The sequence below is a fragment of the Myxine glutinosa genome, chromosome 10, assembly GCF_964187855.1.
Source record: "Myxine glutinosa chromosome 10, kmMyxGlut1.1, whole genome shotgun sequence".
Taxonomy (NCBI): Eukaryota; Metazoa; Chordata; class Myxini; order Myxiniformes; family Myxinidae; genus Myxine; species Myxine glutinosa.
The window spans coordinates 13,408,941-13,431,934 of record NC_136270.1 but is presented as its reverse complement, the minus strand read 5'-3'; the positions used below and the strand labels follow the sequence as shown (position 1 = coordinate 13,431,934).

At 56.9% G+C, this 22,994-nt stretch overlaps 1 protein-coding gene across 1 annotated transcript in view; it reads right to left on the bottom strand.

Annotated features, from left to right (window-relative positions):
* Positions 1–22,685, bottom strand: part of LOC137417686 (uncharacterized) — a 44,629-nt gene extending 21,944 nt beyond the window's left edge. Inside the window, exons 1-8 of the mRNA XM_068103586.2 lie at positions 22,372–22,685; positions 21,923–22,023; positions 20,958–21,027; positions 19,554–19,684; positions 18,550–18,638; positions 17,809–17,908; positions 17,139–17,182; positions 16,127–16,204 (exon numbers count right to left, since the gene is read on the bottom strand). Of these exons, the coding sequence (XP_067959687.1) occupies positions 16,127–16,204; positions 17,139–17,182; positions 17,809–17,908; positions 18,550–18,638; positions 19,554–19,684; positions 20,958–21,027; positions 21,923–22,023; positions 22,372–22,555 (797 nt within the window). The 5' untranslated portion in view covers positions 22,556–22,685. The remainder of the gene's footprint in view (positions 1–16,126; positions 16,205–17,138; positions 17,183–17,808; positions 17,909–18,549; positions 18,639–19,553; positions 19,685–20,957; positions 21,028–21,922; positions 22,024–22,371) is intronic.
* Positions 22,686–22,994: the final 309 nt, after the last annotated feature.

The window sequence follows — 22,994 nt, the reverse complement described above, 5'->3', positions numbered from 1 at the left end:
GGAGGGGGTCCGGTGTGGTGGTGGGCGGTCGAGTGGGGGGCACCGTGGACGGGGGGCGGCCTCGCCACGGCAGAAGGGCCACCCGTGATGGGTGGTCAACGTCCACGTGCGCCGGCTTGAGGCGGTCCACCGCAATCCGGTCCGACCTGCCGCCGATGTCGATGACGAACGACTTGTCGTCCCGTCGCAGCACCCGGAAGGGCCCGTCGTACGGCGGCCGGAGTGGCCCCCGATGTGCGTCGTGACGCACAAAAACATACTCCGCTGTGCGAAGTGCTGGGGGGACGTAGGACTGGGGGTCACCGTGGTGGGATGTTGGCACGGGGGCAAACGGTCGGGCGGCCTCCTGGAGGTCCGAGCGCTGGTGAGCTGCGGACCAGGGACTGGTAGCGTCGGGCACGAATTCGCCCGGGACGCGTAGTGCCTGGCCATAGACAAGCTCGGCGGTGGATGTCTGGAGGTCCTCCTTGGGGGCCGTGCGGAGGCCCAAAAGGACCCACGGCAGCCGGTCGGCCCAACCGCCGTCTTGAAGGCCGGCCATGAGCGCGGCCTTCATGGAGCGGTGGAATCGCTCGCACAACCCGTTTGCTTGGGGGTGGTAGGCCGTAGTACGGTGGAGCTTGACCCCCAGGTTGCGGGCGACCGCGCCCCACAGCTCGGAGGTGAACTGTGGTCCGCGGTCTGACGAGATGTCCGCCGGTGCGCCGAAGCAGGCGACCCAGGTGGCGATGAAAGCCTGCGCCACGTCGGCGGTGGTGGTGGAGACGAGGGGAACGGCCTCCGGCCACCTGGTGGTCCTGTCCACCATGGTGAGCAGGTGTGTGAACCCCCGTGACGGGGGGAGGGGCCCACCAGATCCACGTTGACGTGGTCAAAACGTCGTTCGGGCACGGTGAAAGGTGCCAGCGGGGCCTGGGTGTGTCGGTGGACCTTGGCCCGTTGGCAGGCCGTGCAGGTGCTGGTCCAATCGCGGACGTCCCGACGAAGGCCGTGCCAGACGAATCGCGCCGACACCAGCTTCTGGGAAGCTTTCCGGCCCGGGTGGGAAAGGCCGTGGAGGGAGGCGAAGATGCGGCGTTGCCAGGTGACGGGCACGATGGGGCGAGGCTGGCCTTGGGAGACGTCGCAGAGCAGGACAGTGTCCGCGAAGGGGATGTCGGCCAGGCGGAGGCCCGTGTCCGCCGCCCGGAGGGCTTGCACCGTGGTGTCGGTGGTTTGGTCCGCCGCCATAAGCGCAAAGTCCACGCCCAGGTGGACCGCGTTCGCGCTGGCCCGGGAAAGACAGTCGGCCACGGCGTTGTTTTTGCCGGCGACGTGCCGGATGTCCGTGGTAAACTCCGACACGGCGGAGAGGTGGCGCTGTTGGCGGGCCGACCACGGCTCCGTGACCTTGGCCATGGCGTAAACCAACGGCTTGTGGTCGACGAACGCCGTGAAAGGTCGGCCCTCCAGGAGGTGGCGGAAATGGCGGACGGCCAGGTGTAGACCGAGGAGCTCCCGGTCAAACGTGCTGTATTTGAGCTCGTTCGGCCGGAGCTGCCGGCTGAAAAAAGCGAGTGGCTGCCAAACCCCGTTCACCCATTGCTCATGTACGGCGCCCACCGCGTAGTCAGAGGCATCCGTGGTGAGGGCGACGATGGGAGCGTTGAGCACCGGGTGAGCGAGCAGTGTTGCGTCGGCGAGGGCCCGCTTTGAGCTTTGGAAGGCCGCATCCATTGCTGCGGACCAGGCGATGTCGTGCTTGGCCGGCTTGCCCCGGAGGGCTTCGTAGAGGGGCCGCATGAGTTGAGCAGCGCGGGGCACGAAGCGGTGATAAAAATTCACCATTCCCAGGAATTCCTGCAGGGCCTTTATGGTGCGGGGACGCGGGAACGTGGTGATGGCCTCGACCTTGGTTGGCAGCGGCACGGCCCCGTTCTTGGTGATGTGGTGGCCCAAAAAATCAACGGCCGTCGTGCCGAAGTGGCATTCGGCCGGGTTGACGATGAGGCCGTGCTCGCTGAGGCGCCCGAACAGTGTTCGGAGGTGGAGGAGGTGCTCGGCCCGGGACGTGCTGGCGACGAGGATGTCGTCCAGGTAAACAAAAAGGAACGGCAGGTCACGCAGCACGCCGTCCATCAAGCGCTGGAACGCCTGAGCCGCGTTCTTGAGACCAAACGGCATCCGCAAGAATTCGAATAAGCCGAACGGCGTGATGACTGCCGTTTTAGGGACGTCGGCCGCCCTGACAGGTACCTGGTGATATCCCCGTATGAGATCAATTTTCGAAAAAATGACCCGTCCCGCCAGACGGGCGGAGAAGTCTTGGATATGCGGGATCGGGTACCTGTCGGGGGTGGTAGCGTCATTGAGACGGCGGTAGTCGCCACACGGGCGCCATCCACCCCCCGGCTTTGGCACGATGTGCAGTGGCAAGGCCCACGCGCTATCGGAGCGCCGCACGATGCCGAGGTGCTCCAACGCGTCGAATTCGGCCTTCGCCACGTCGAGCTTGGCTGGGTCGAGGCGGCGGGCCCTGGCGTAGACCGGCGGGCCCGTGGTTGGTATGTGGTGCTCGATCCCATGCTGTACTGCGACGGCCGAAAACGTCGGCCGCGTGAGGGCCGGGAACTCCGTGAGCAGGCGAGCAAACTCGTTCGCCGCCGGGACGGCGCATGCCAGCTCGGTCGGCGCGGAGCTGCTCAATGTGCATACCAGGGAGCTGAAGGTTTCGGCGTTGATTAAACGACGCCGTTGGACGTCCACCAGCAGTCCGTGTGCGCAGAGGAAGTCGGCGCCTAGCAGAGCCATGGGCACGTTTGTGGTTACAAACGTCCAAGCAAAGCGTTGGCCGCCGAAGCAGAGGGTGACGTTGCGCGGGCCGAAGGTGCGGATGGTCGATCCGTTGGCCGCAACCAAGGAGGGGCCGCAAACCGCGGATTGCCTGTCCTGGTCAGAGGCGGGTATGACGCTCAGATGGGCGCCGGTGTCGCACAGGAAGCGCCGTCCGGACGCTTTATCCGTGATGAACAGTAAGTTGCCCGTGTGGCCGGCGCTCATGGCTGGTAATGAACGCCGGCCCGGCCGTTTCCCGGCCTGCCGAAGGTGCACGGGGGTCGGCATGTCCGGGCCTTCTGTCCGAACCTGGCATGATAGTAACACCACGCTTGGTCAGGTGGAGGCCCCGGTCGTCGTGCTGGAGGTGGTCGGCTCGGTGTAGCGGCCGCCAATTGCGTCGGCAGTTCGGTCGTCGACCGTGCCGGGTGCTCGGGCGCCATGGGTGTTCCGTCGGACGGCGGTGGGTCCCATGTCGCCGCTGCGATGCGCTGTCCTGCGGCGGAGATCTTGTCGGCTTCTCTGGCAAGGGCCCGGGGATCTGTGATCGTCGTGCTTGCCAGGGCGACGCGTACCGGGTTAGGCAGCTGACGGAGGAACAGCTCACGGAACAGGAATGCCGGAGAGTGCTCGCCGAGCAGTGAAAGCATGTAGTCCATTCGCTCGGAAGGGCGCGTGTCGCCGAGCTCGGGCAGGTCGAGCAGGCGCCGTGCGCGTTCCGCCGATGGGAGGGCGAAAGCGTCGAGGAGAAGCTTCTTAATCGCGCCGTATTTGTCAGCGGCTGGCGGGCTCTCGAGGAGGCTCAGGGCACGGGCCGCGGTGGCCGAACCGAGCGCTGCTACCACATGGTGGAAGCGGGTGTCGTCGGCCGTGATGCCTCGCAGGGCGAACAGGGAATCCGCCTGTGCGAACCAAACCGCCGCGTGAGCCTCCCAGAAGGTAGGCAGTTTAAGGGCGACTGCCGTGTCCATGTCGGTAGGTCACCAATGAAGGAGCTGGGGCTCCCACGTCGATCGGAAGAATGGACGCGACAAAAAGCTGGAATTCATCCGAGTTGCTTTAATCAAACCAAACACTCAGGCACTCTGAAAAGCCCGTTTATCGGGCAGCAATATATATACATATTGTTGTGGATATGAGGACTGTATATTTTTTGATTGTGTGCTGTACTATTGTGATTATTGTTTATTCTGTGCCTCCTGCCTCCGGAGCTGTGTAAAGACCAAAAGGGCGTCCCATAGTCCACAAGCATACACGTCAGCCAAGTAATAGAATATACCTGTTGATAGTTATCTCTTATTCTGTGTTTTAGGATAAGGCTGTGTCTCCCATTAATTGAAAGTACTCCATTGCACCAGTGAAAGAGAATAGATCCCCTTTCCTTCCCATCCCCAAAATCTCCATCCCATATTACATCCCCTCTCGTCATTGCCGAGCCTCGATTGCCCATATTACCTCCCCTCCAATAACCGCCATTGACCACGAGGCTCGAGTCAGGGAAGAAAGGCGTGTCTCCACCTCGTCATAGAGGGGGAGGAGTGAACCAGCCCCGCTCGACCAACCATGAGCCAGGGGTTTGGCTACAGAGGGCGGAGGAAGAGCGGTCGGGGAGGTTCGCAAAGGTTGAGGGGCGGGGGCCTATATAACCCAAGGCAGGGGTGTGGCAAAAGGAGATGAGTTTTTACCGGCAGACACAAGGGAGCCCAAGCCGTGGAGAGGAGTCAGAGAGATTCGCTTTTGCAAGAGACTGGAAGAGTTGAGCTTTTACCAGAGACAAGACGGTTGAGCTTTTACAGAGAAGAGAGAACCCGTCACACCAAGGCTCCACCAAGCTCCGTGTTGGCTCCACCGAGCGTTCCCCTCCACCAAGCTCCGTGTTGGCTCCACCGAGCGTTCCCCTCCACCAAGCTCCGTGTTGGCTCCACCGAGCGTTCCCCTCCACCAAGCTCCGTGTTGGCTCCACCAAGCGTTCACCTCCAGCCATCCACCTTCTGCCATTCCTGGCATTCCCCGCGTGTGAGTCGTCTTTTGTTTGTTCTGTCCTGGGTTAATTAAGTCTGTATAAGCTAGTATTTTCCCTGTGTCACCTGCGTCTTATGTGCTTGTAAATAAACGTGCCTGCTTTCTTCTTGCTTATGTGTGTAAATAGTAAATAAATTTAGTAGTATTTCCAACTTCTTTGCCTTCGTTTTCCTCTTTGCATTGCGTCGTTTTCGTCTTTTCCCTCATTGAGCAGCTGGGGTGCGATACGGCCAAAGTATGGGTGAATCGGGTGAGTTTTGTTAGGTCGCGGTCTTACACCACCGCTCGGTCTATAACATCTAACCGCGATCTATAACAATATTATCCCGGAGCGTTTGCCCAGGAAAGGCGAGAGGGGGCGTGGCCCAGCGTCCTGGCTGCGGCCTGGCAAGTTGAGGGCGAGCCTGCCCGGGCATGCCCGGGCATGCCCGGGCGTCCCGACCGAGGCCTGGCAAGTTGAGCGCGGGCCTGCCCGGGCGTCCTGGACGAGCCCGGCATGGTGATCGCTCCGCGTCCTTGATAGGTGCAAGGCGATTGTGAAAACCCAGCGGTAGCCGCTACACACGTCCCCCCAGAATCGACTTGCACCGGCAGGGTCAATTTGAGGGGGGTCCTGATGACCCGGCCGAAGCGACCCCTGGCGGGTCGTGGGAGGGGGTCCGGTGTGGTGGTGGGCGGTCGAGTGGGGGGCACCGTGGACGGGGGGCGGCCTCGCCGCGGCGGAAGGGCCACCCGTGATGGGTGGTTGACGTCCACGTGCGCCGGCTTGAGCCGGTCCACCGCAATCCGGTCCAACCTGCCGCCGATGTCGATGACGAACGACTTGTCGTCCCGTCGCAGCACCCGGAAGGGCCCGTCGTACGGCGTCCGGAGTGGCCCCCGATGTGCGTCGTGACGCACAAAAACATACTCCACTGTGCGAAGTGCTGGGGGGACGTAGGACTGGGGGTCACCGTGGTGGGATGTTGGCATGGGGGCAAACGGTCGGGTGGCCTCCTGGAGGTCCGAGCGCTGGTGAGCTGCGGACCAGGGACTGGTAGCGTCGGGCACGAATTCGCCCGGGACGCGTAGCGCCTGGCCATAGACAAGCTCGGCGGTGGATGCCTGGAGGTCCTCCTTGGGGGCCGTGCGGAGGCCCAAAAGGACCCACGGCAGCCGGTCGGCCCAACCGCCGTCTTGAAGGCCGGCCATGAGCGCAGCCTTCATGGAGCGGTGGAATCGCTCGCACAACCCGTTTGCTTGGGGGTGGTAGGCCGTAGTACGGTGGAGCTTGACCCCCAGGTTGCGGGCGACCGCGCCCCACAGCTCGGAGGTGAACTGTGGTCCGCGGTCTGACGAGATGTCCGCCGGTGCGCCGAAGCGGGCGACCCAGGTGGCGATGAAAGCCTGCGCCACGTCGGCGGTGGTGGTGGAGACGAGAGGAACGGCCTCCGGCCACCTGGTGGTCCTGTCCACCATGGTGAGCAGGTGTGTGAACCCCCGTGACGGGGGGAGGGGGCCCACCAGATCCACGTTGACGTGGTCGAAACGTCGTTCGGGCACGGTGAAAGGTGCCAGCGGGGCCTGGGTGTGTCGGTGGACCTTGGCCCGTTGGCAGGCCGTGCAGGTGCTGGTCCAATCGCGGACGTCCCGACGAAGGCCGTGCCAGACGAATCGCGCCGACACCAGCTTCTGGGAAGCTTTCCAGCCCGGGTGGGAAAGGCCGTGGAGGGAGGCAAAGATGCGGCGTTGCCAGGTGACGGGCACGATGGGGCGAGGCTGGCCTTGGGAGACGTCGCAGAGCAGGACAGTGTCCGCGAAGGGGATGTCGGCCAGGCGGAGGCCCGTGTCCGCCGCCCGGAGGGCTTGCACCGTGGTGTCGGTGGTTTGGTCCGCCGCCATAAGCGCAAAGTCCACGCCCAGGTGGACCGCGTTCGCGCTGGCCCGGGAAAGACAGTCGGCCACGGCGTTGTTTTTGCCGGCGACGTGCCGGATGTCCGTGGTAAACTCCGACACGGCGGAGAGGTGGCGCTGTTGGTGGGCCGACCACGGCTCCGTGACCTTGGCCATGGCGTAAACCAACGGCTTGTGGTCGACGAACGCCGTGAAAGGTCGGCCCTCCAGGAGGTGGCGGAAATGGCGGACGGCCAGGTGTAGACCGAGGAGCTCCCGGTCAAACGTGCTGTATTTTAGCTCGTTCGGCCGGAGCTGCCGGCTGAAAAAAGCGAGTGGCTGCCAAACCCCGTTCACCCATTGCTCATGTACGGCGCCCACCGCGTAGTCAGAGGCATCCGTGGTGAGGGCGACGATGGGAGCGTTGAGCACCGGGTGAGCGAGCAGTGTTGCGTCGGCGAGGGCCCGCTTTGAGCTTTGGAAGGCCGCATCCATTGCTGCGGACCAGGCGATGTCGTGCTTGGCCGGCTTGCCCCGGAGGGCTTCGTAGAGGGGCCGCATGAGTTGAGCAGCGCGGGGCACGAAGCGGTGATAAAAATTCACCATTCCCAGGAATTCCTGCAGGGCCTTTATGGTGCGGGGACGCGGGAACGTGGTGATGGCCTCGACCTTGGTTGGCAGCGGCACGGCCCCGTTCTTGGTGATGTGGTGGCCCAAAAAATCAACGGCCGTCGTGCCGAAGTGGCATTCGGCCGGGTTGACGATGAGGCCGTGCTCGCTGAGGCGCCCGAACAGTGTTCGGAGGTGGAGGAGGTGCTCGGCCCGGGACGTGCTGGCGACGAGGATGTCGTCCAGGTAAACAAAAAGGAACGGCAGGTCACGCAGCACGCCGTCCATCAAGCGCTGGAACGCCTGAGCCGCGTTCTTGAGACCAAACGGCATCCGCAAGAATTCGAATAAGCCGAACGGCGTGATGACTGCCGTTTTAGGGACGTCGGCCGCCCTGACAGGTACCTGGTGATATCCCCGTATGAGATCAATTTTCGAAAAAATGACCCGTCCCGCCAGACGGGCGGAGAAGTCTTGGATATGCGGGATCGGGTACCTGTCGGGGGTGGTAGCGTCATTGAGACGGCGGTAGTCGCCACACGGGCGCCATCCACCCCCCGGCTTTGGCACGATGTGCAGTGGCGAGGCCCACGCGCTATCGGAGCGCCGCACGATGCCGAGGTGCTCCAACGCGTCGAATTCGGCCTTCGCCACGTCGAGCTTGGCTGGGTCGAGGCGGCGGGCCCTGGCGTAGACCGGCGGGCCCGTGGTTGGTATGTGGTGCTCGATCCCATGCTGTACTGCGACGGCCGAAAACGTCGGCCGCGTGAGGGCCGGGAACTCCGTGAGCAGGCGAGCAAACTCGTTCGCCGCCGGGACGGCGCATGCCAGCTCGGTCGGCGCGGAGCTGCTCAATGTGCATACCAGGGAGCTGAAGGTTTCGGCGTTGATTAAACGACGCCGTTGGACGTCCACCAGCAGTCCGTGTGCGCAGAGGAAGTCGGCGCCTAGCAGAGCCATGGGCACGTTTGCGGTTACAAACGTCCAAGCAAAGCGTTGGCCGCCGAAGCAGAGGGTGACGTTGCGCGGGCCGAAGGTGCGGATGGTCGATCCGTTGGCCGCAACCAAGGAGGGGCCGCAAACCGCGGATTGCCTGTCCTGGTCAGAGGCGGGTATGACGCTCAGTTGGGCGCCGGTGTCGCACAGGAAGCGCCGTCCGGACGCTTTATCCGTGATGAACAGTAAGTTGCCCGTGTGGCCGGCGCTCATGGCTGGTAATGAACGCCGGCCCGGCCGTTTCCCGGCCTGCCGAAGGTGCACGGGGGTCGGCATGTCCGGGCCTTCTGTCCGAACCTGGCATGATAGTAACACCACGCTTGGTCAGGTGGAGGCCCCGGTCGTCGTGCTGGAGGTGGTCGGCTCGGTGTAGCGGCCGCCAATTGCGTCGGCAGTTCGGTCGTCGACCGTGCCGGGTGCTCGGGCGCCATGGGTGTTCCGTCGGACGGCGGTGGGTCCCATGTCGCCGCTGCGATGCGCTGTCCTGTGGCGGAGATCTTGTCGGCTTCTCTGGCAAGGGCCCGGGGATCTGTGATCGTCGTGCTTGCCAGGGCGACGCGTACCGGGTTAGGCAGCTGACGGAGGAACAGCTCACGGAACAGGAATGCCGGAGAGTGCTCGCCGAGCAGTGAAAGCATGTAGTCCATTCGCTCGGAAGGGCGCGTGTCGCCGAGCTCGGGCAGGTCGAGCAGGCGCCGTGCGCGTTCCGCCGATGGGAGGGCGAAAGCGTCGAGGAGAAGCTTCTTAATCGCGCCGTATTTGTCAGCGGCTGGCGGGCTCTCGAGGAGGCTCAGGGCACGGGCCGCGGTGGCCGAACCGAGCGCTGCTACCACATGGTGGAAGCGGGTGTCGTCGGCCGTGATGCCTCGCAGGGCGAACAGGGAATCCGCCTGTGCGAACCAAACCGCCGCGTGAGCCTCCCAGAAGGTAGGCAGTTTAAGGGCGACTGCCGTGTCCATGTCGGTAGGTCACCAATGAAGGAGCTGGGGCTCCCACGTCGATCGGAAGAATGGACGCGGCAAAAAGCTGGAATTCATCCGAGTTGCTTTAATCAAACCAAACACTCAGGCACTCTGAAAAGCCCGTTTATCGGGCAGCAATATATATACATATTATCCCGGAGCGTTTGCCCAGGAAAGGCGAGAGGGGGCGTGGCCCAGCGTCCTGGCTGCGGCCTGGCAAGTTGAGGGCGAGCCTGCCCGGGCATGCCCGGGCATGCCCGGGCGTCCCGACCGAGGCCTGGCAAGTTGAGCGCGGGCCTGCCCGGGCGTCCTGGACGAGCCCGGCATGGTGATCGTTCCGCGTCCTTGATAGGTGCAAGGCGATTGTGAAAACCCAGCGGTAGCCGCTACACACGTCCCCCCAGAATCGACTTGCACCGGCAGGGTCAATTTGAGGGGGGTCCTGATGACCCGGCCGAAGCGACCCCTGGCGGGTCGTGGGAGGGGGTCCGGTGTGGTGGTGGGCGGTCGAGTGGGGGGCACCGTGGACGGGGGGCGGCCTCGCCGCGGCGGAAGGGCCACCCGTGATGGGTGGTTGACGTCCACGTGCGCCGGCTTGAGCCGGTCCACCGCAATCCGGTCCAACCTGCCGCCGATGTCGATGACGAACGACTTGTCGTCCCGTCGCAGCACCCGGAAGGGCCCGTCGTACGGCGTCCGGAGTGGCCCCCGATGTGCGTCGTGACGCACAAAAACATACTCCACTGTGCGAAGTGCTGGGGGGACGTAGGACTGGGGGTCACCGTGGTGGGATGTTGGCATGGGGGCAAACGGTCGGGTGGCCTCCTGGAGGTCCGAGCGCTGGTGAGCTGCGGACCAGGGACTGGTAGCGTCGGGCACGAATTCGCCCGGGACGCGTAGCGCCTGGCCATAGACAAGCTCGGCGGTGGATGCCTGGAGGTCCTCCTTGGGGGCCGTGCGGAGGCCCAAAAGGACCCACGGCAGCCGGTCGGCCCAACCGCCGTCTTGAAGGCCGGCCATGAGCGCGGCCTTCATGGAGCGGTGGAATCGCTCGCACAACCCGTTTGCTTGGGGGTGGTAGGCCGTAGTACGGTGGAGCTTGACCCCCAGGTTGCGGGCGACCGCGCCCCACAGCTCGGAGGTGAACTGTGGTCCGCGGTCTGACGAGATGTCCGCCGGTGCGCCGAAGCGGGCGACCCAGGTGGCGATGAAAGCCTGCGCCACGTCGGCGGTGGTGGTGGAGACGAGGGGAACGGCCTCCGGCCACCTGGTGGTCCTGTCCACCATGGTGAGCAGGTGTGTGAACCCCCGTGACGGGGGGAGGGGGCCCACCAGATCCACGTTGACGTGGTCGAAACGTCGTTCGGGCACGGTGAAAGGTGCCAGCGGGGCCTGGGTGTGTCGGTGGACCTTGGCCCGTTGGCAGGCCGTGCAGGTGCTGGTCCAATCGCGGACGTCCCGACGAAGGCCGTGCCAGATGAATCGCGCCGACACCAGCTTCTGGGAAGCTTTCCGGCCCGGGTGGGAAAGGCCGTGGAGGGAGGCGAAGATGCGGCGTTGCCAGGTGATGGGCACGATGGGGCGAGGCTGGCCTTGGGAGACGTCGCAGAGCAGGACAGTGTCCGCGAAGGGGATGTCGGCCAGGCGGAGGCCCGTGTCCGCCGCCCGGAGGGCTTGCACCGTGGTGTCGGTGGTTTGGTCCGCCGCCATAAGCGCAAAGTCCACGCCCAGGTGGACCGCGTTCGCGCTGGCCCGGGAAAGACAGTCGGCCACGGCGTTGTTTTTGCCGGCGACGTGCCGGATGTCCGTGGTAAACTCCGACACGGCGGAGAGGTGGCGCTGTTGGCGGGCCGACCACGGCTCCGTGACCTTGGCCATGGCGTAAACCAACGGCTTGTGGTCGACGAACGCCGTGAAAGGTCGGCCCTCCAGGAGGTGGCGGAAATGGCGGACGGCCAGGTGTAGACCGAGGAGCTCCCGGTCAAACGTGCTGTATTTTAGCTCGTTCGGCCGGAGCTGCCGGCTGAAAAAAGCGAGTGGCTGCCAAACCCCGTTCACCCATTGCTCATGTTCGGCGCCCACCGCGTAGTCAGAGGCATCCGTGGTGAGGGCGACGATGGGAGCGTTGAGCACCGGGTGAGCGAGCAGTGTTGCGTCGGCGAGGGCCCGCTTTGAGCTTTGGAAGGCCGCATCCATTGCTGCGGACCAGGCGATGTCGTGCTTGGCCGGCTTGCCCCGGAGGGCTTCGTAGAGGGGCCGCATGAGTTGAGCAGCGCGGGCACGAAGCGGTGATAAAAATTCACCATTCCCAGGAATTCCTGCAGGGCCTTTATGGTGCGGGGACGCGGGAACGTGGTGATGGCCTCGACCTTGGTTGGCAGCGGCACGGCCCCGTTCTTGGTGATGTGGTGGCCCAAAAAATCAACGGCCGTCGTGCCGAAGTGGCATTCGGCCGGGTTGACGATGAGGCCGTGCTCGCTGAGGCGCCCGAACAGTGTTCGGAGGTGGAGGAGGTGCTCGGCCCGGGACGTGCTGGCGACGAGGATGTCGTCCAGGTAAACAAAAAGGAACGGCAGGTCACGCAGCACGCCGTCCATCAAGCGCTGGAACGCCTGAGCCGCGTTCTTGAGACCAAACGGCATCCGCAAGAATTCGAATAAGCCGAACGGCGTGATGACTGCCGTTTTAGGGACGTCGGCCGCCCTGACAAGGTACCTGGTGATATCCCCGTATGAGATCAATTTTCGAAAAAATGACCCGTCCCGCCAGACGGGCGGAGAAGTCTTGGATATGTGGGATCGGGTACCTGTCGGGGGTGGTAGCGTCATTGAGACGGCGGTAGTCGCCACACGGGCGCCATCCACCCCCCGGCTTTGGCACGATGTGCAGTGGCGAGGCCCACGCGCTATCGGAGCGCCGCACGATGCCGAGGTGCTCCAACGCGTCGAATTCGGCCTTCGCCACGTCGAGCTTGGCTGGGTCGAGGCGGCAGGCCCTGGCGTAGACCGGCGGGCCCGTGGTTGGTATGTGGTGCTCGATCCCATGCTGTACTGCGACGGCCAAAAACGTCGGCCGCATGAGGGCCGGGAACTCCGTGAGCAGGCGAGCAAACTCGTTCGCCGCCGGGACGGCGCATGCCAGCTCGGTCGGCGCGGAGCTGCTCAATGTGCATACCAGGGAGCTGAAGGTTTCGGCGTTGATTAAACGACGCCGTTGGACGTCCACCAGCAGTCCGTGTGCGCAGAGGAAGTCGGCGCCTAGCAGAGCCATGGGCACGTTTGCGGTTACAAACGTCCAAGCAAAGCGTTGGCCGCCGAAGCAGAGGGTGACGTTGCGCGGGCCGAAGGTGCGGATGGTCGATCCGTTGGCCGCAACCAAGGAGGGGCCGCAAACCGCGGATTGCCTGTCCTGGTCAGAGGCGGGTATGACGCTCAGTTGGGCGCCGGTGTCGCACAGGAAGCGCCGTCCGGACGCTTTATCCGTGATGAACAGTAAGTTGCCCGTGTGGCCGGCGCTCATGGCTGGTAATGAACGCCGGCCCGGCCGTTTCCCGGCCTGCCGAAGGTGCACGGGGGTCGGCATGTCCGCTTCTGTCCGAACCTGGCATGATAGTAACACCACGCTTGGTCAGGTGGAGGCCCCGGTCGTCGTGCTGGAGGTGGTCGGCTCGGTGTAGCGGCCGCCAATTGCGTCGGCAGTTCGGTCGTCGACCGTGCCGGGTGCTCGGGCGCCATGGGTGTTGCGTCGGACGGCGGTGGGTCCCATGTCGCCGCTGCGATGCGCTGTCCTGCGGCGGAGATCTTGTCGGCTTCTCTGGCAAGGGCCCGGGGATCTGTGATCGTCGTGCTTGCCAGGGCGACGCGTACCGGGTTAGGCAGCTGACGGAGGAACAGCTCCCGGAACAGGAATGCCGGAGAGTGCTCGCCGAGCAGTGAAAGCATGTAGTCCATTCGCTCGGAAGGGCGCGTGTCGCCGAGCTCGGGCAGGTCGAGCAGGTGCCGTGCGCGTTCCGCCGATGGGAGGGCGAAAGCGTCGAGGAGAAGCTTCTTAATCGCGCCGTATTTGTCAGCGGCTGGCGGGCTCACGAGGAGGCTCAGGGCACGGGCCGCGGTGGCCGAACCGAGCGCTGCTACCACATGGTGGAAGCGGGTGTCGTCGGCCGTGATGCCTCGCAGGGCGAACAGGGAATCCGCCTGTGCGAACCAAACCGCCGCGTGAGCCTCCCAGAAGGTAGGCAGTTTAAGGGCGACTGCCGTGTCCATGTCGGTAGGTCACCAATGAAGGAGCTGGGGCTCCCACGTCGATCGGAAGAATGGACGCGACAAAAAGCTGGAATTCATCCGAGTTGCTTTAATCAAACCAAACACTCAGGCACTCTGAAAAGCCCGTTTATCGGGCAGCAATATATATACATATTATCCCGGAGCGTTTGCCCAGGAAAGGCGAGAGGGGGCGTGGCCCAGCATCCTGGCTGTGGCCTGGCAAGTTGAGGGCGAGCATGCCCGGGCGTCCCGACCGAGGCCTGGCAAGTTGAGCGCGGGCCTGCCCGGGCGTCCTGGACGAGCCCGGCATGGTGATCGCTCCGCGTCCTTGATAGGTGCAAGGCGATTGTGAAAACCCAGCGGTAGCCGCTACACAGCCACCTTTTGCACTTGATTAGGATCATAGAACACCATTTGTTCATTCTCGGGGTGGATTTAGAGAGTCTCAATCCGGAAGAAAAAATTCATCCCTCAGATCGGCAGTCTGCAGCCTCCTCACTCTCTGCAGACCTTGACAAAATCACAGACTGGGCAAACAAGTGGAACATGTCTTTCAATCCTGACAAATCTCACACTCTTACGATGTCTCTCCGAAAAGACCGACTGGACAACCCTCCCATCCACTTTCTGAATAATCCTCTCCAAGAAGTTCTGTCACTCAAGCTTTTGGATCTCACTATCTGCCATGATCTTTCCTGGAAAAACCACATTTCAAATCTGGCCTCCAAAGCCAGTCGCCGACTGGGCATCCTCCGTCGTGCAAAGTCCTTCCTTGGCACACCTGAGCTCCTCACCACATACAAGGCTTTCATCCGCAGCTCAATGGAATACTGCTCTCCCCTCTGGGCTGGTGCTCCTGCCTCACACCTAGCTCGCCTTCGCACTGTTGAAACCAAAGCATTCAGAATCATTGGAATCTCCCGCGATGGAGCTATCTCCAAGGGCCTCTCACTCACTCACCGCAGGCAGGTTGGTGGTCTTTCCGTCTTCTACCGACTCCTCTCTGGCCTTGCCCCCCCCAGCTCTCTCTGGGCTCTGTCCCGCAAATATTCCTACAGGTCGCACAAGATCTGCCTGCAACCCTCTTTTTGTTAAACTGCCAAAATCAAGACTCTCTGCTCACCTTCACTCCTTCATTCCTCTTTTCTCCCGCCTCTGGAACAAACTCCCTCACTCTCTTCAATCCCACTCCACCTTCCAAGTCTTTAAAACAGCTGTTCACCACCATCTCTTATCTTCCCCCATCTAAAACCTTGATCTTTTCTACCCCCGCTAATTTCACCCCAATTCCCCTTTTTGAAATACCAACTTCTGTCCTGGAAGTCCTTGGTGTCCTTGTGCTTTATACTTCTCCCTCCCCCCCCCCCCCACCCCCTTCCCATGCCTCCTCCCCCCGGGCCCTCTCCCTTCCACACATCTCCCTGCTCTCTGATGTTGTGTTTGTGTGCTTCCCCTTTTCTCCCCATCTTGTCTTCCGCTCCCTCTTTTTGTGTATTTTGTTTGTCTGGTCGATTTGTTTGTGAAGTAAATGTTAGCTCTTTCACGAGCCTCGATTCAGTATACAAAAAAAAAAAAAAAAAAAAAAAAAGTTGAGTCTTTAGTCTGTGGGGGATGCTATAAGCATAAAATGCCTCAATAATGTCGGGTTTCCTCCCTTTCAGTTTAGTGTTAAACAGCAGTGGCGACTGTTTCAAAAACTGAAACACGAAACATTTTAGAACATTTGGGACGCACATTTTAGTACGATTGTTAAAGACTCTAACTTTATGACTCTATGACTCTAACTCCCCATCCTTGGGGCATGAACCAGGAGTCAAATCCAAAAAATAAATAAATAAATAATAATAATTTAAAAATCACGACATTCATACGTGCCCCAATGTGCCCAATAGGCCTGGTGTTGGCTTAGTGGTTAGGGTGCCAGCTTAGGATCCTAGGATCCTGGGTTCGAATCCCGGTCGATCGCTGAATTAACGCCAGGGGGGGTGACTCAGCCTGTCATCCTTCCGAGGTCGGCAAATTGAGTACCAGCTTGCTGGGATGAATGATCACGGTGTGTACCCCGATTTGGAATAGGTACACCGTATCCCTGCGCATTGTAAGAGCGCGACCAAGGGTTGGCGTCAGGAAGGGCATCCGGCCATAAAAAAAAAACATTGCCTCAAATAGGGAACCATGATTGTCATGGGGCCCGCAAGGCTAACCCCCGCCCTAGCGGGGAAAATGGCCTTAAAACGATCATTCATTCATACGTGCCCCAATATTGATTGCATTTACAAAGTTTCATTAAAAATGTTTTAAAATGTGCCTATAATTGCATATTTTGGTATTTGATCTTGTGACCCTGCCTCAAGGGGCAGGGCCAAAATGTATACTGCTCTCGCACCTTCTCGCCACGTGGTGATCATAACTCCGAAGTTTGGTGAATTTCTTGGAACAATGATAATGCAGGAAGAAACAGGGGTCAAAAGAAGAAACAATGAACAAAGGAGGATCTTAAATGGACATTTACATCTCACAGGTAAGCTTGCTCACCAAAAGGTAAGATCATGACTAGTTTGATTACAGAGGAGATATTGTTATTCTTACCAGTCAGCAACCGTGTGCCAATCTGTAAATATTCCGCCCGTACATTGGGCACCGCATTCAATCAGGTGTCCTGCGAGACTGCAGAACAGAGTCCCCTCAGTGACAAACTCTCTCGGACAAGGCACCCCAATGCAAAATGCTTCCAGATCAGTCTACATGTTACATGTTACATAGTCTGCAGAATTGTAGGCTTTTTAAACACCCTCTATCTGCATGTCCAGACACCAAATGCAATCACATTCCTCAAAGCCAGCATTCACGAGGTTTTACCAGTACTTAAAGCCAAGTGTGTAATGAAATCAATCGTAACAAATAAAGAAAAAAAAGTGATGATAAGTGATGATAAATGTATCACAGGAGCATGTAAAAGCTCAATAGGGTATACACTTGTGAAAACTAGAACGGCACTCAGAGAGCATACCTCCACCTGGTTGGCCATATCACTCAATGGTGAAGAATCACTTAGATTAGCTGGATCTGGATCCGGCTCTTCAGCAAAATTGAATCGATTCTTCCTTGTCACATACACAACCTGTCCAACAAGTCTCGTCCAAATCCATCCATAACTTTTTGAGATATCCCGCAATGTATAGTTTTTGGCCCTTTCTCCCAATGGTGAAGAATCACTTAAAAATTTAAATAATTCTCATATCCGAATCCAAATTCCGATCTTCACCAAAATCGAATCTAATCGTCCTTGCCAGACACCCAACTGGTCCACCAAGTTTCGTCCAAATCCGTCCATAACCTTTTGAGATATCCTGCTATGTATCGTTTTTTGCCCTATTGCCCAATGGTGAAGAATCACTTTAAAAATTCCAGTAGCCGGATCCGAATCCGGATCTTCACCAAAATCTAATCATTTCGACCTTGTCACATACGCTACATCGATATTTTGTTCACAGACAAACGGACAAACTGACAAACAGACAGACAGGGGTGTAAACATAACTTCCATCCGCCTTTGGTGGCGGAGGTAACAAGTAAATTGACTTGATGCACGACATCACACCTTCCAGCAGCGAGCAGATCATAGTTGTCCTCCTTCCAGCCAAACTGTGGACGTGAACGGTAAAGAGAAGACAACAAACATTTCATATTGAAGGCCCTGCTGGTTTGAATTCACAAAACGTTGACAGGAAACTGTTGGTCAAGACATCCTATTTATGCTCCCAACAGCCTTAGGCCTTACTAGCAGAGTACCCGCCATACAGGTGATCTTCTTCTAAGCATGCACCACGTTCTTCTGACACATCCCTTATTTGGGCGGTGTAAAGGCAACAGACTGCTGCCTTCATCTCACCCGAAAATAAAATAACCCTGGCTACATACGTGAAGCAAAAACATGCGTACTGCTTGTGTGCATATATAATACATCAAGGTTATATAGCTTGGATAATTCCAATTGCACCCCTCCACCCCCAAAGGATCAAAATGGCAAGATGGGTGAAGAAAAATCCATTTTGCAAAACTTGATGGAATCAAACGAAATTTGCACATGCAGAACTTCAGGATGCCCTCATACATGCCTGTAAGTTTCAGCTTCTGAGGTAAAACCCTCTCGGAGGGGTAGATGATACTATACATACACACATGCACCATAGCTCCACCATCCATAGTATTATAGACTAGTATAATGATGATGAGGAAAAGAAAAAACGAAGAAAGATCACTCGTCTCACCTTGTGCATCAAAGGTCCGAGAACTAGTGCACTGTCCACACACCTGCCTGTAATCACCACATCTGCACCGAGGTCCAGCGCTCGACTAATGCCGCCAGCACTATACAGGAAACAGTATATTGGTCACAGTCTATAAAGGCCAGAATCACGGTGGTCATTTAAACTTTCGACACAGTTCCGACGAGGCAACCAGGTGTTGGCTGCAACCTGGTGTTGGCCTAGCGGTTAGGGTGCTGGCTTGGGATCCTAGGATCCTGGATTCGAATCCCGGCCGATCCCTGAATTAACGCCAGGGGGGTTGACTCAGCCTGTCATCCTTCCGAGGTCGGAAAATTGAGTACCAGTTCACTGGTAATTCCTTGTGTGTCACAAGAGGCGACTAACAGGTTTGGCGGCAGGAAGGGCATCCGGCCATAAAACATTGCCTCAAAAAGGGGACCACGGTGCCAGAAAAAGGCCAACCCCTGCTCTGTGGGGAAAAATGGCCTCTAAAGGTGGTTCACAGTTCTGACAAGGTGAACTCTGAACAAAAACATTAATTATCTTAATGTGATTATTCAGGAAAGGGATTATTCGAATGTAGTAAATATTTAGGCCAGCCGTTGATGCATGCATTGCAACAAGCAGCAGAATCCAGATTTCAGGTGCGGTACTTCAGCTTTACCGTGAAGCCAAATGAACCACACAACGCATATGGTATAACGTTGAACAGGCACAGGGGCAAAGTTGGGGCATACATACCCCAGGTAGGCGTTCATGCTGTGCACCTCCTTTGGAAAGGACATCCCACTGTCAATGTCTCGCAAATCCATGGAGGCCATAGAGTCCCTCTGCGCAGCAACGCAAGGACGATGAGACAAACGAATACCTTCACAAAGCCAAATACCCTTAAAAAGATGAATTACTGTTCAAATGTGATAAATTATTCATTGTCAAGAGAGCAAAATCTGTATTGCCGTTAGAGCCACAAAATACATCATCTTATGGAGATAGGCCTAATGCCACACAGAGAGCGCTACAAAATCTACAAGAGTAAACATATTAGGTACGAGGGAGGGAAACCCAGTGATTTGCAGGATTAGGATTAAAATTTGTGATTCCGTGGATGGAGGTTAGGTTTTCACCCCTGTCTGTCTGTTTGTCTGTGAGCAGGATATCTCAAAAAGTTGTGGACGGATTGGGATGAAACCTGGTGGACAGGTCGGCTGTGTGACAAGGACAAGGCGATTCGATTTTGGTGGATTTGACGATGAGAATTTGAGTGATTCTTCATCATTGAGAGATCGGGCGGAAAACCATATATAGCAGGATATTCCAAAAAGCTTGGGATTTAATATGACAAAACTATGTGGATGAGTTGGTTAGGTGACAAGAACGAGCCGATTAGGTTTTTTGTTCAGATCAGGATACAGATCTGGTTTTATCAGTGGGATGCAAAACGTAAACTGTTCAGCCTGGCGGAGGTGTGCACTCTACCGAGAGCCGTTCTACGTAGTTTACATAGTTGAAGAACGGAAGCTCTTGCATAACACATGCACCGATATGAGATGGAACACATTTTCAATCCTTGAACCCCGCACCCTTCCAGAGCAGCATACTTTTTTCCACCCAAATTGGCAGAAACAGATTGATCTTGATCGATTCCTCGGCAATACAGGGGGTTGGGAGTGTGAAGATGACGTTACAGTCGGGTCCACAACAAACATTTAAAAGTTAGAGGTATGTGAAAGTGTTAATGTGCTTACCTCAGGCATGAGGTCATCTCCTGTCACCACAGCGACACTGAGGGGGACCTTGGCACTCCTTATGACATCACGCAAGGCCTCAGCACAAGCCTCGGGGTTGACCCCGCCTGCATTGCTCACCACACGGACACCTGTTGACAGCAGAATGTCGAGAACAAGATTGCATTAATTGAGCACACGATCCAATGAAAGTTAAATAAAGCGGCCAAACTCAATTAATAGAGAACAGAAGGCCCAAAACCTCATTGGTAGTCCATAGTACCTTTGTACCTGAAAGATGTGCTAAGAGCTTACCGGCTGTTTTGGCGGATAACCTATGGAGCGTGCCATGCCATGGTTATAGAGGATACGATGGAGGCCTTCAGGACCACACCCAACATCAACATTATAGATGGCTGCTCATTAACTGTCATGTTTGAAACATTCTAAATGATACATGTTCAAATATGTAAAAATGTGCAGAAGATGGGATTTTTGAAGAGGTCAAACAAGTGATCGTTGGCTGAGTGGTTCGCTACCTAGGTGATGTCAGGTGTATCTTCACTTCTGTTAATCACGATTATATCTCCTCAATAAAACTACATTGATTACCGTATTTCGTACAATAAACGCTCGAGGGCAGATATTGCGATCAAGGACAATAAAAATCACTGCCAAACAACACCGTCATAATAAGTGTACCTATAGTATTTATAAAAAGAGCAGCGTCCATCCATACGTTAATCTCCATTACCTCCACCATCAAAAGTGGATGGGGGTCATGTATTCATTCACCCCTGGTTGTCTGTCTTTCTATCTACCTGTGAGCAGGATATCTCCAATGTTATGGACGGGTTTGGACGAAACTTGGTGGGACCAGCTGGGTGTGTGGCAAGGATGAATCGATTCGATTTTGGTGAAGATCTGAATCCGATATAATGCTTTGTGTGATTCTTCATCATTGAGAGATCCGGCTAAAAACTATTCGTAACATGATATTTGAAAACGTTTTGAACGGATTGTGGCAAAATTTGGTGGACGAGTTGGTTTGGTGACAAGAACAAGGCGATTCGATTTTGGTTCAGGTCCGAATCTAGATCCGGCCTATCAGTGGGATCGTAGACGAAGGTTGGTCAGCCTGGCGGAGGTATGCGCTCTACCGAGTGCCGGTCTAGTTCCAAAATATTCATGCTGGTCGTAGAATAATAAAAATGGAAGTGTTGGAAAGCTAATAATCGATTTACTTGGGGCAAAATCTTGCGTCAATTTAAGCATTAAATGCTAAAGCGGGAATCAATGGGGGCACATTTGGTTCAATTTGATCCTTAAATAAGTCCACGTCAAGAGCAACTCAAGGTGACATGTGCCTTCGACGACCTCCACGCATCGAAGCCTTGTCCATCCAAAACATTCATCCCAATGTACCTTTCTGTGCGATGTCCTTGATAAAGGGAGCCATGGCCATTTGGACGAAGTCTGGTGCATATCCCAAATCCTGAAATGAGGGAGAGAGAGAACACTCCATTATACCCTCTATGGTGAGGGAGATCAACATGGCCTTTAACCCCACCATAAGAGCCATGCAAGTAGAACCCCTGCCACACACAAACAAGCCAGTAAAACCCCTGACACACATACATACATACACACACACACACACACACACACACACACACACACACACACACACACACACACACACACACACACACGGCAGTGGAACGCCTGACACACACACACAAACAAGGCAGTGGAACGCCTGAAACACACACACACAAACAAGGCAGTGGAACGCCTGACACACACACACACACACACACACACACACACACACACACACACACACACACACACACACACACGGCAGTGGAACGCCTGACACACACACACACACACACACACACGGCAGTGGAATGCCTGACATACACACACACACACACACAAACAAGGCAGTGGAACGCCTGACGCGCGCGCACGCGCACACACACACACACACACACACACACACACACACACACACACACACACACACACACACACACACACACACACACACAAGGCAGTGGAACGCCTGACACAAACACACACACAAACAAGGCAGTGGAACGCCTGACACACACACACACACACACAAACAAGGCAGTGGAACGCCTGACACAAACACACACACAAACAAGGCAGTGGAACGCCTGACTGACACACACACACACGTGGAACCCCTGACTGACACACACACACACACACACACACACACACACACACACACACACACACACACACACACACACACACACACACACACACACACACACACACACACACACACACACACACACACACACATACCTCCACTGATCCCTCCCTATAGTACGAGTATATTGGCCACTGACCGGTTTCTTGGTCTTGGCATAGGTGAGCAGCGACATGGTGATCTCGGACAGGTAATCGAAAACCAGGTAGTCCAATTTCCCAGAGTGCACCAACTGGGGTACTTCACGCAGTTAATTACAATGATTAATAAATTCGCACAAAATTTCTAAATTTATGTTTGTTTTGTGAAGTTGTTAAAAACGAACACGCAAGAAAAATGGAAACACAAGTAACATTTGTACGGAATACATTATTTTTTTCAGGAAATAGCGACATGTTAAACTTGTGTAAATGATTGTGTAAATACTGTACTGTACACAAATACAAAAGGAATCCCGCACGCACCGGACGTGACGTAACTGCCCATGCCGTACGCATTACGGAGCAAGCAGCTCGTTTGTGCGAAAACCCCACAACAGCTTCAATGGTGTTCCCCCTTGCGCACGGAGATCAGACCCATCCCCATTACCTGCAACGGCCGTGTCGCCCCAGAATCCGGACGCACATCCGACGCGTACCCCGTCCGACCCGCTCGCCTTGTTCCGCCTGCTCTCGGGTTGCCATGTCCCCGTTCGTTTGCTCCACGGTCCACAGAGTTGGGACTGAATGACCCTGGAAGGAAGGAGCCACCTCTGGCTCGGCCTGAGCAACATGCTGCCTCCACCGAGTGGGCGTGGCTTAACGACGTCACGCTGCCCCTTCCAGGCTGGATAACAACGCACAATGGAAACTTTTAACTCAAGTTTCACCCATGTGTTGTACTGTCCACATTAGGTGAACTCTGACCTCCCAACTTCTTGGCTAAACGACAGAAAGAGCCTGGGACCATTTATTTATTATGTATGCAAAATGTTCGTATTTTGACCCCCACTTCCAAACGTATTCCAATATATTCTCAATTCTGCCCCAACCTTAGATATATATATTCAGTGTACAACAGAAAAGCAAAATTTTTGACCAAGCAGCCAAATGAGGGGTTATTACCTCCGCCACCAAAGGTGGATGGATGTTATGTTTTAACCCTTGTCTGTTTGAATTTGAAAAAAATATCTCAAAAAGTTGTGGACGGAATTGGACAAAACGTGGTGGACC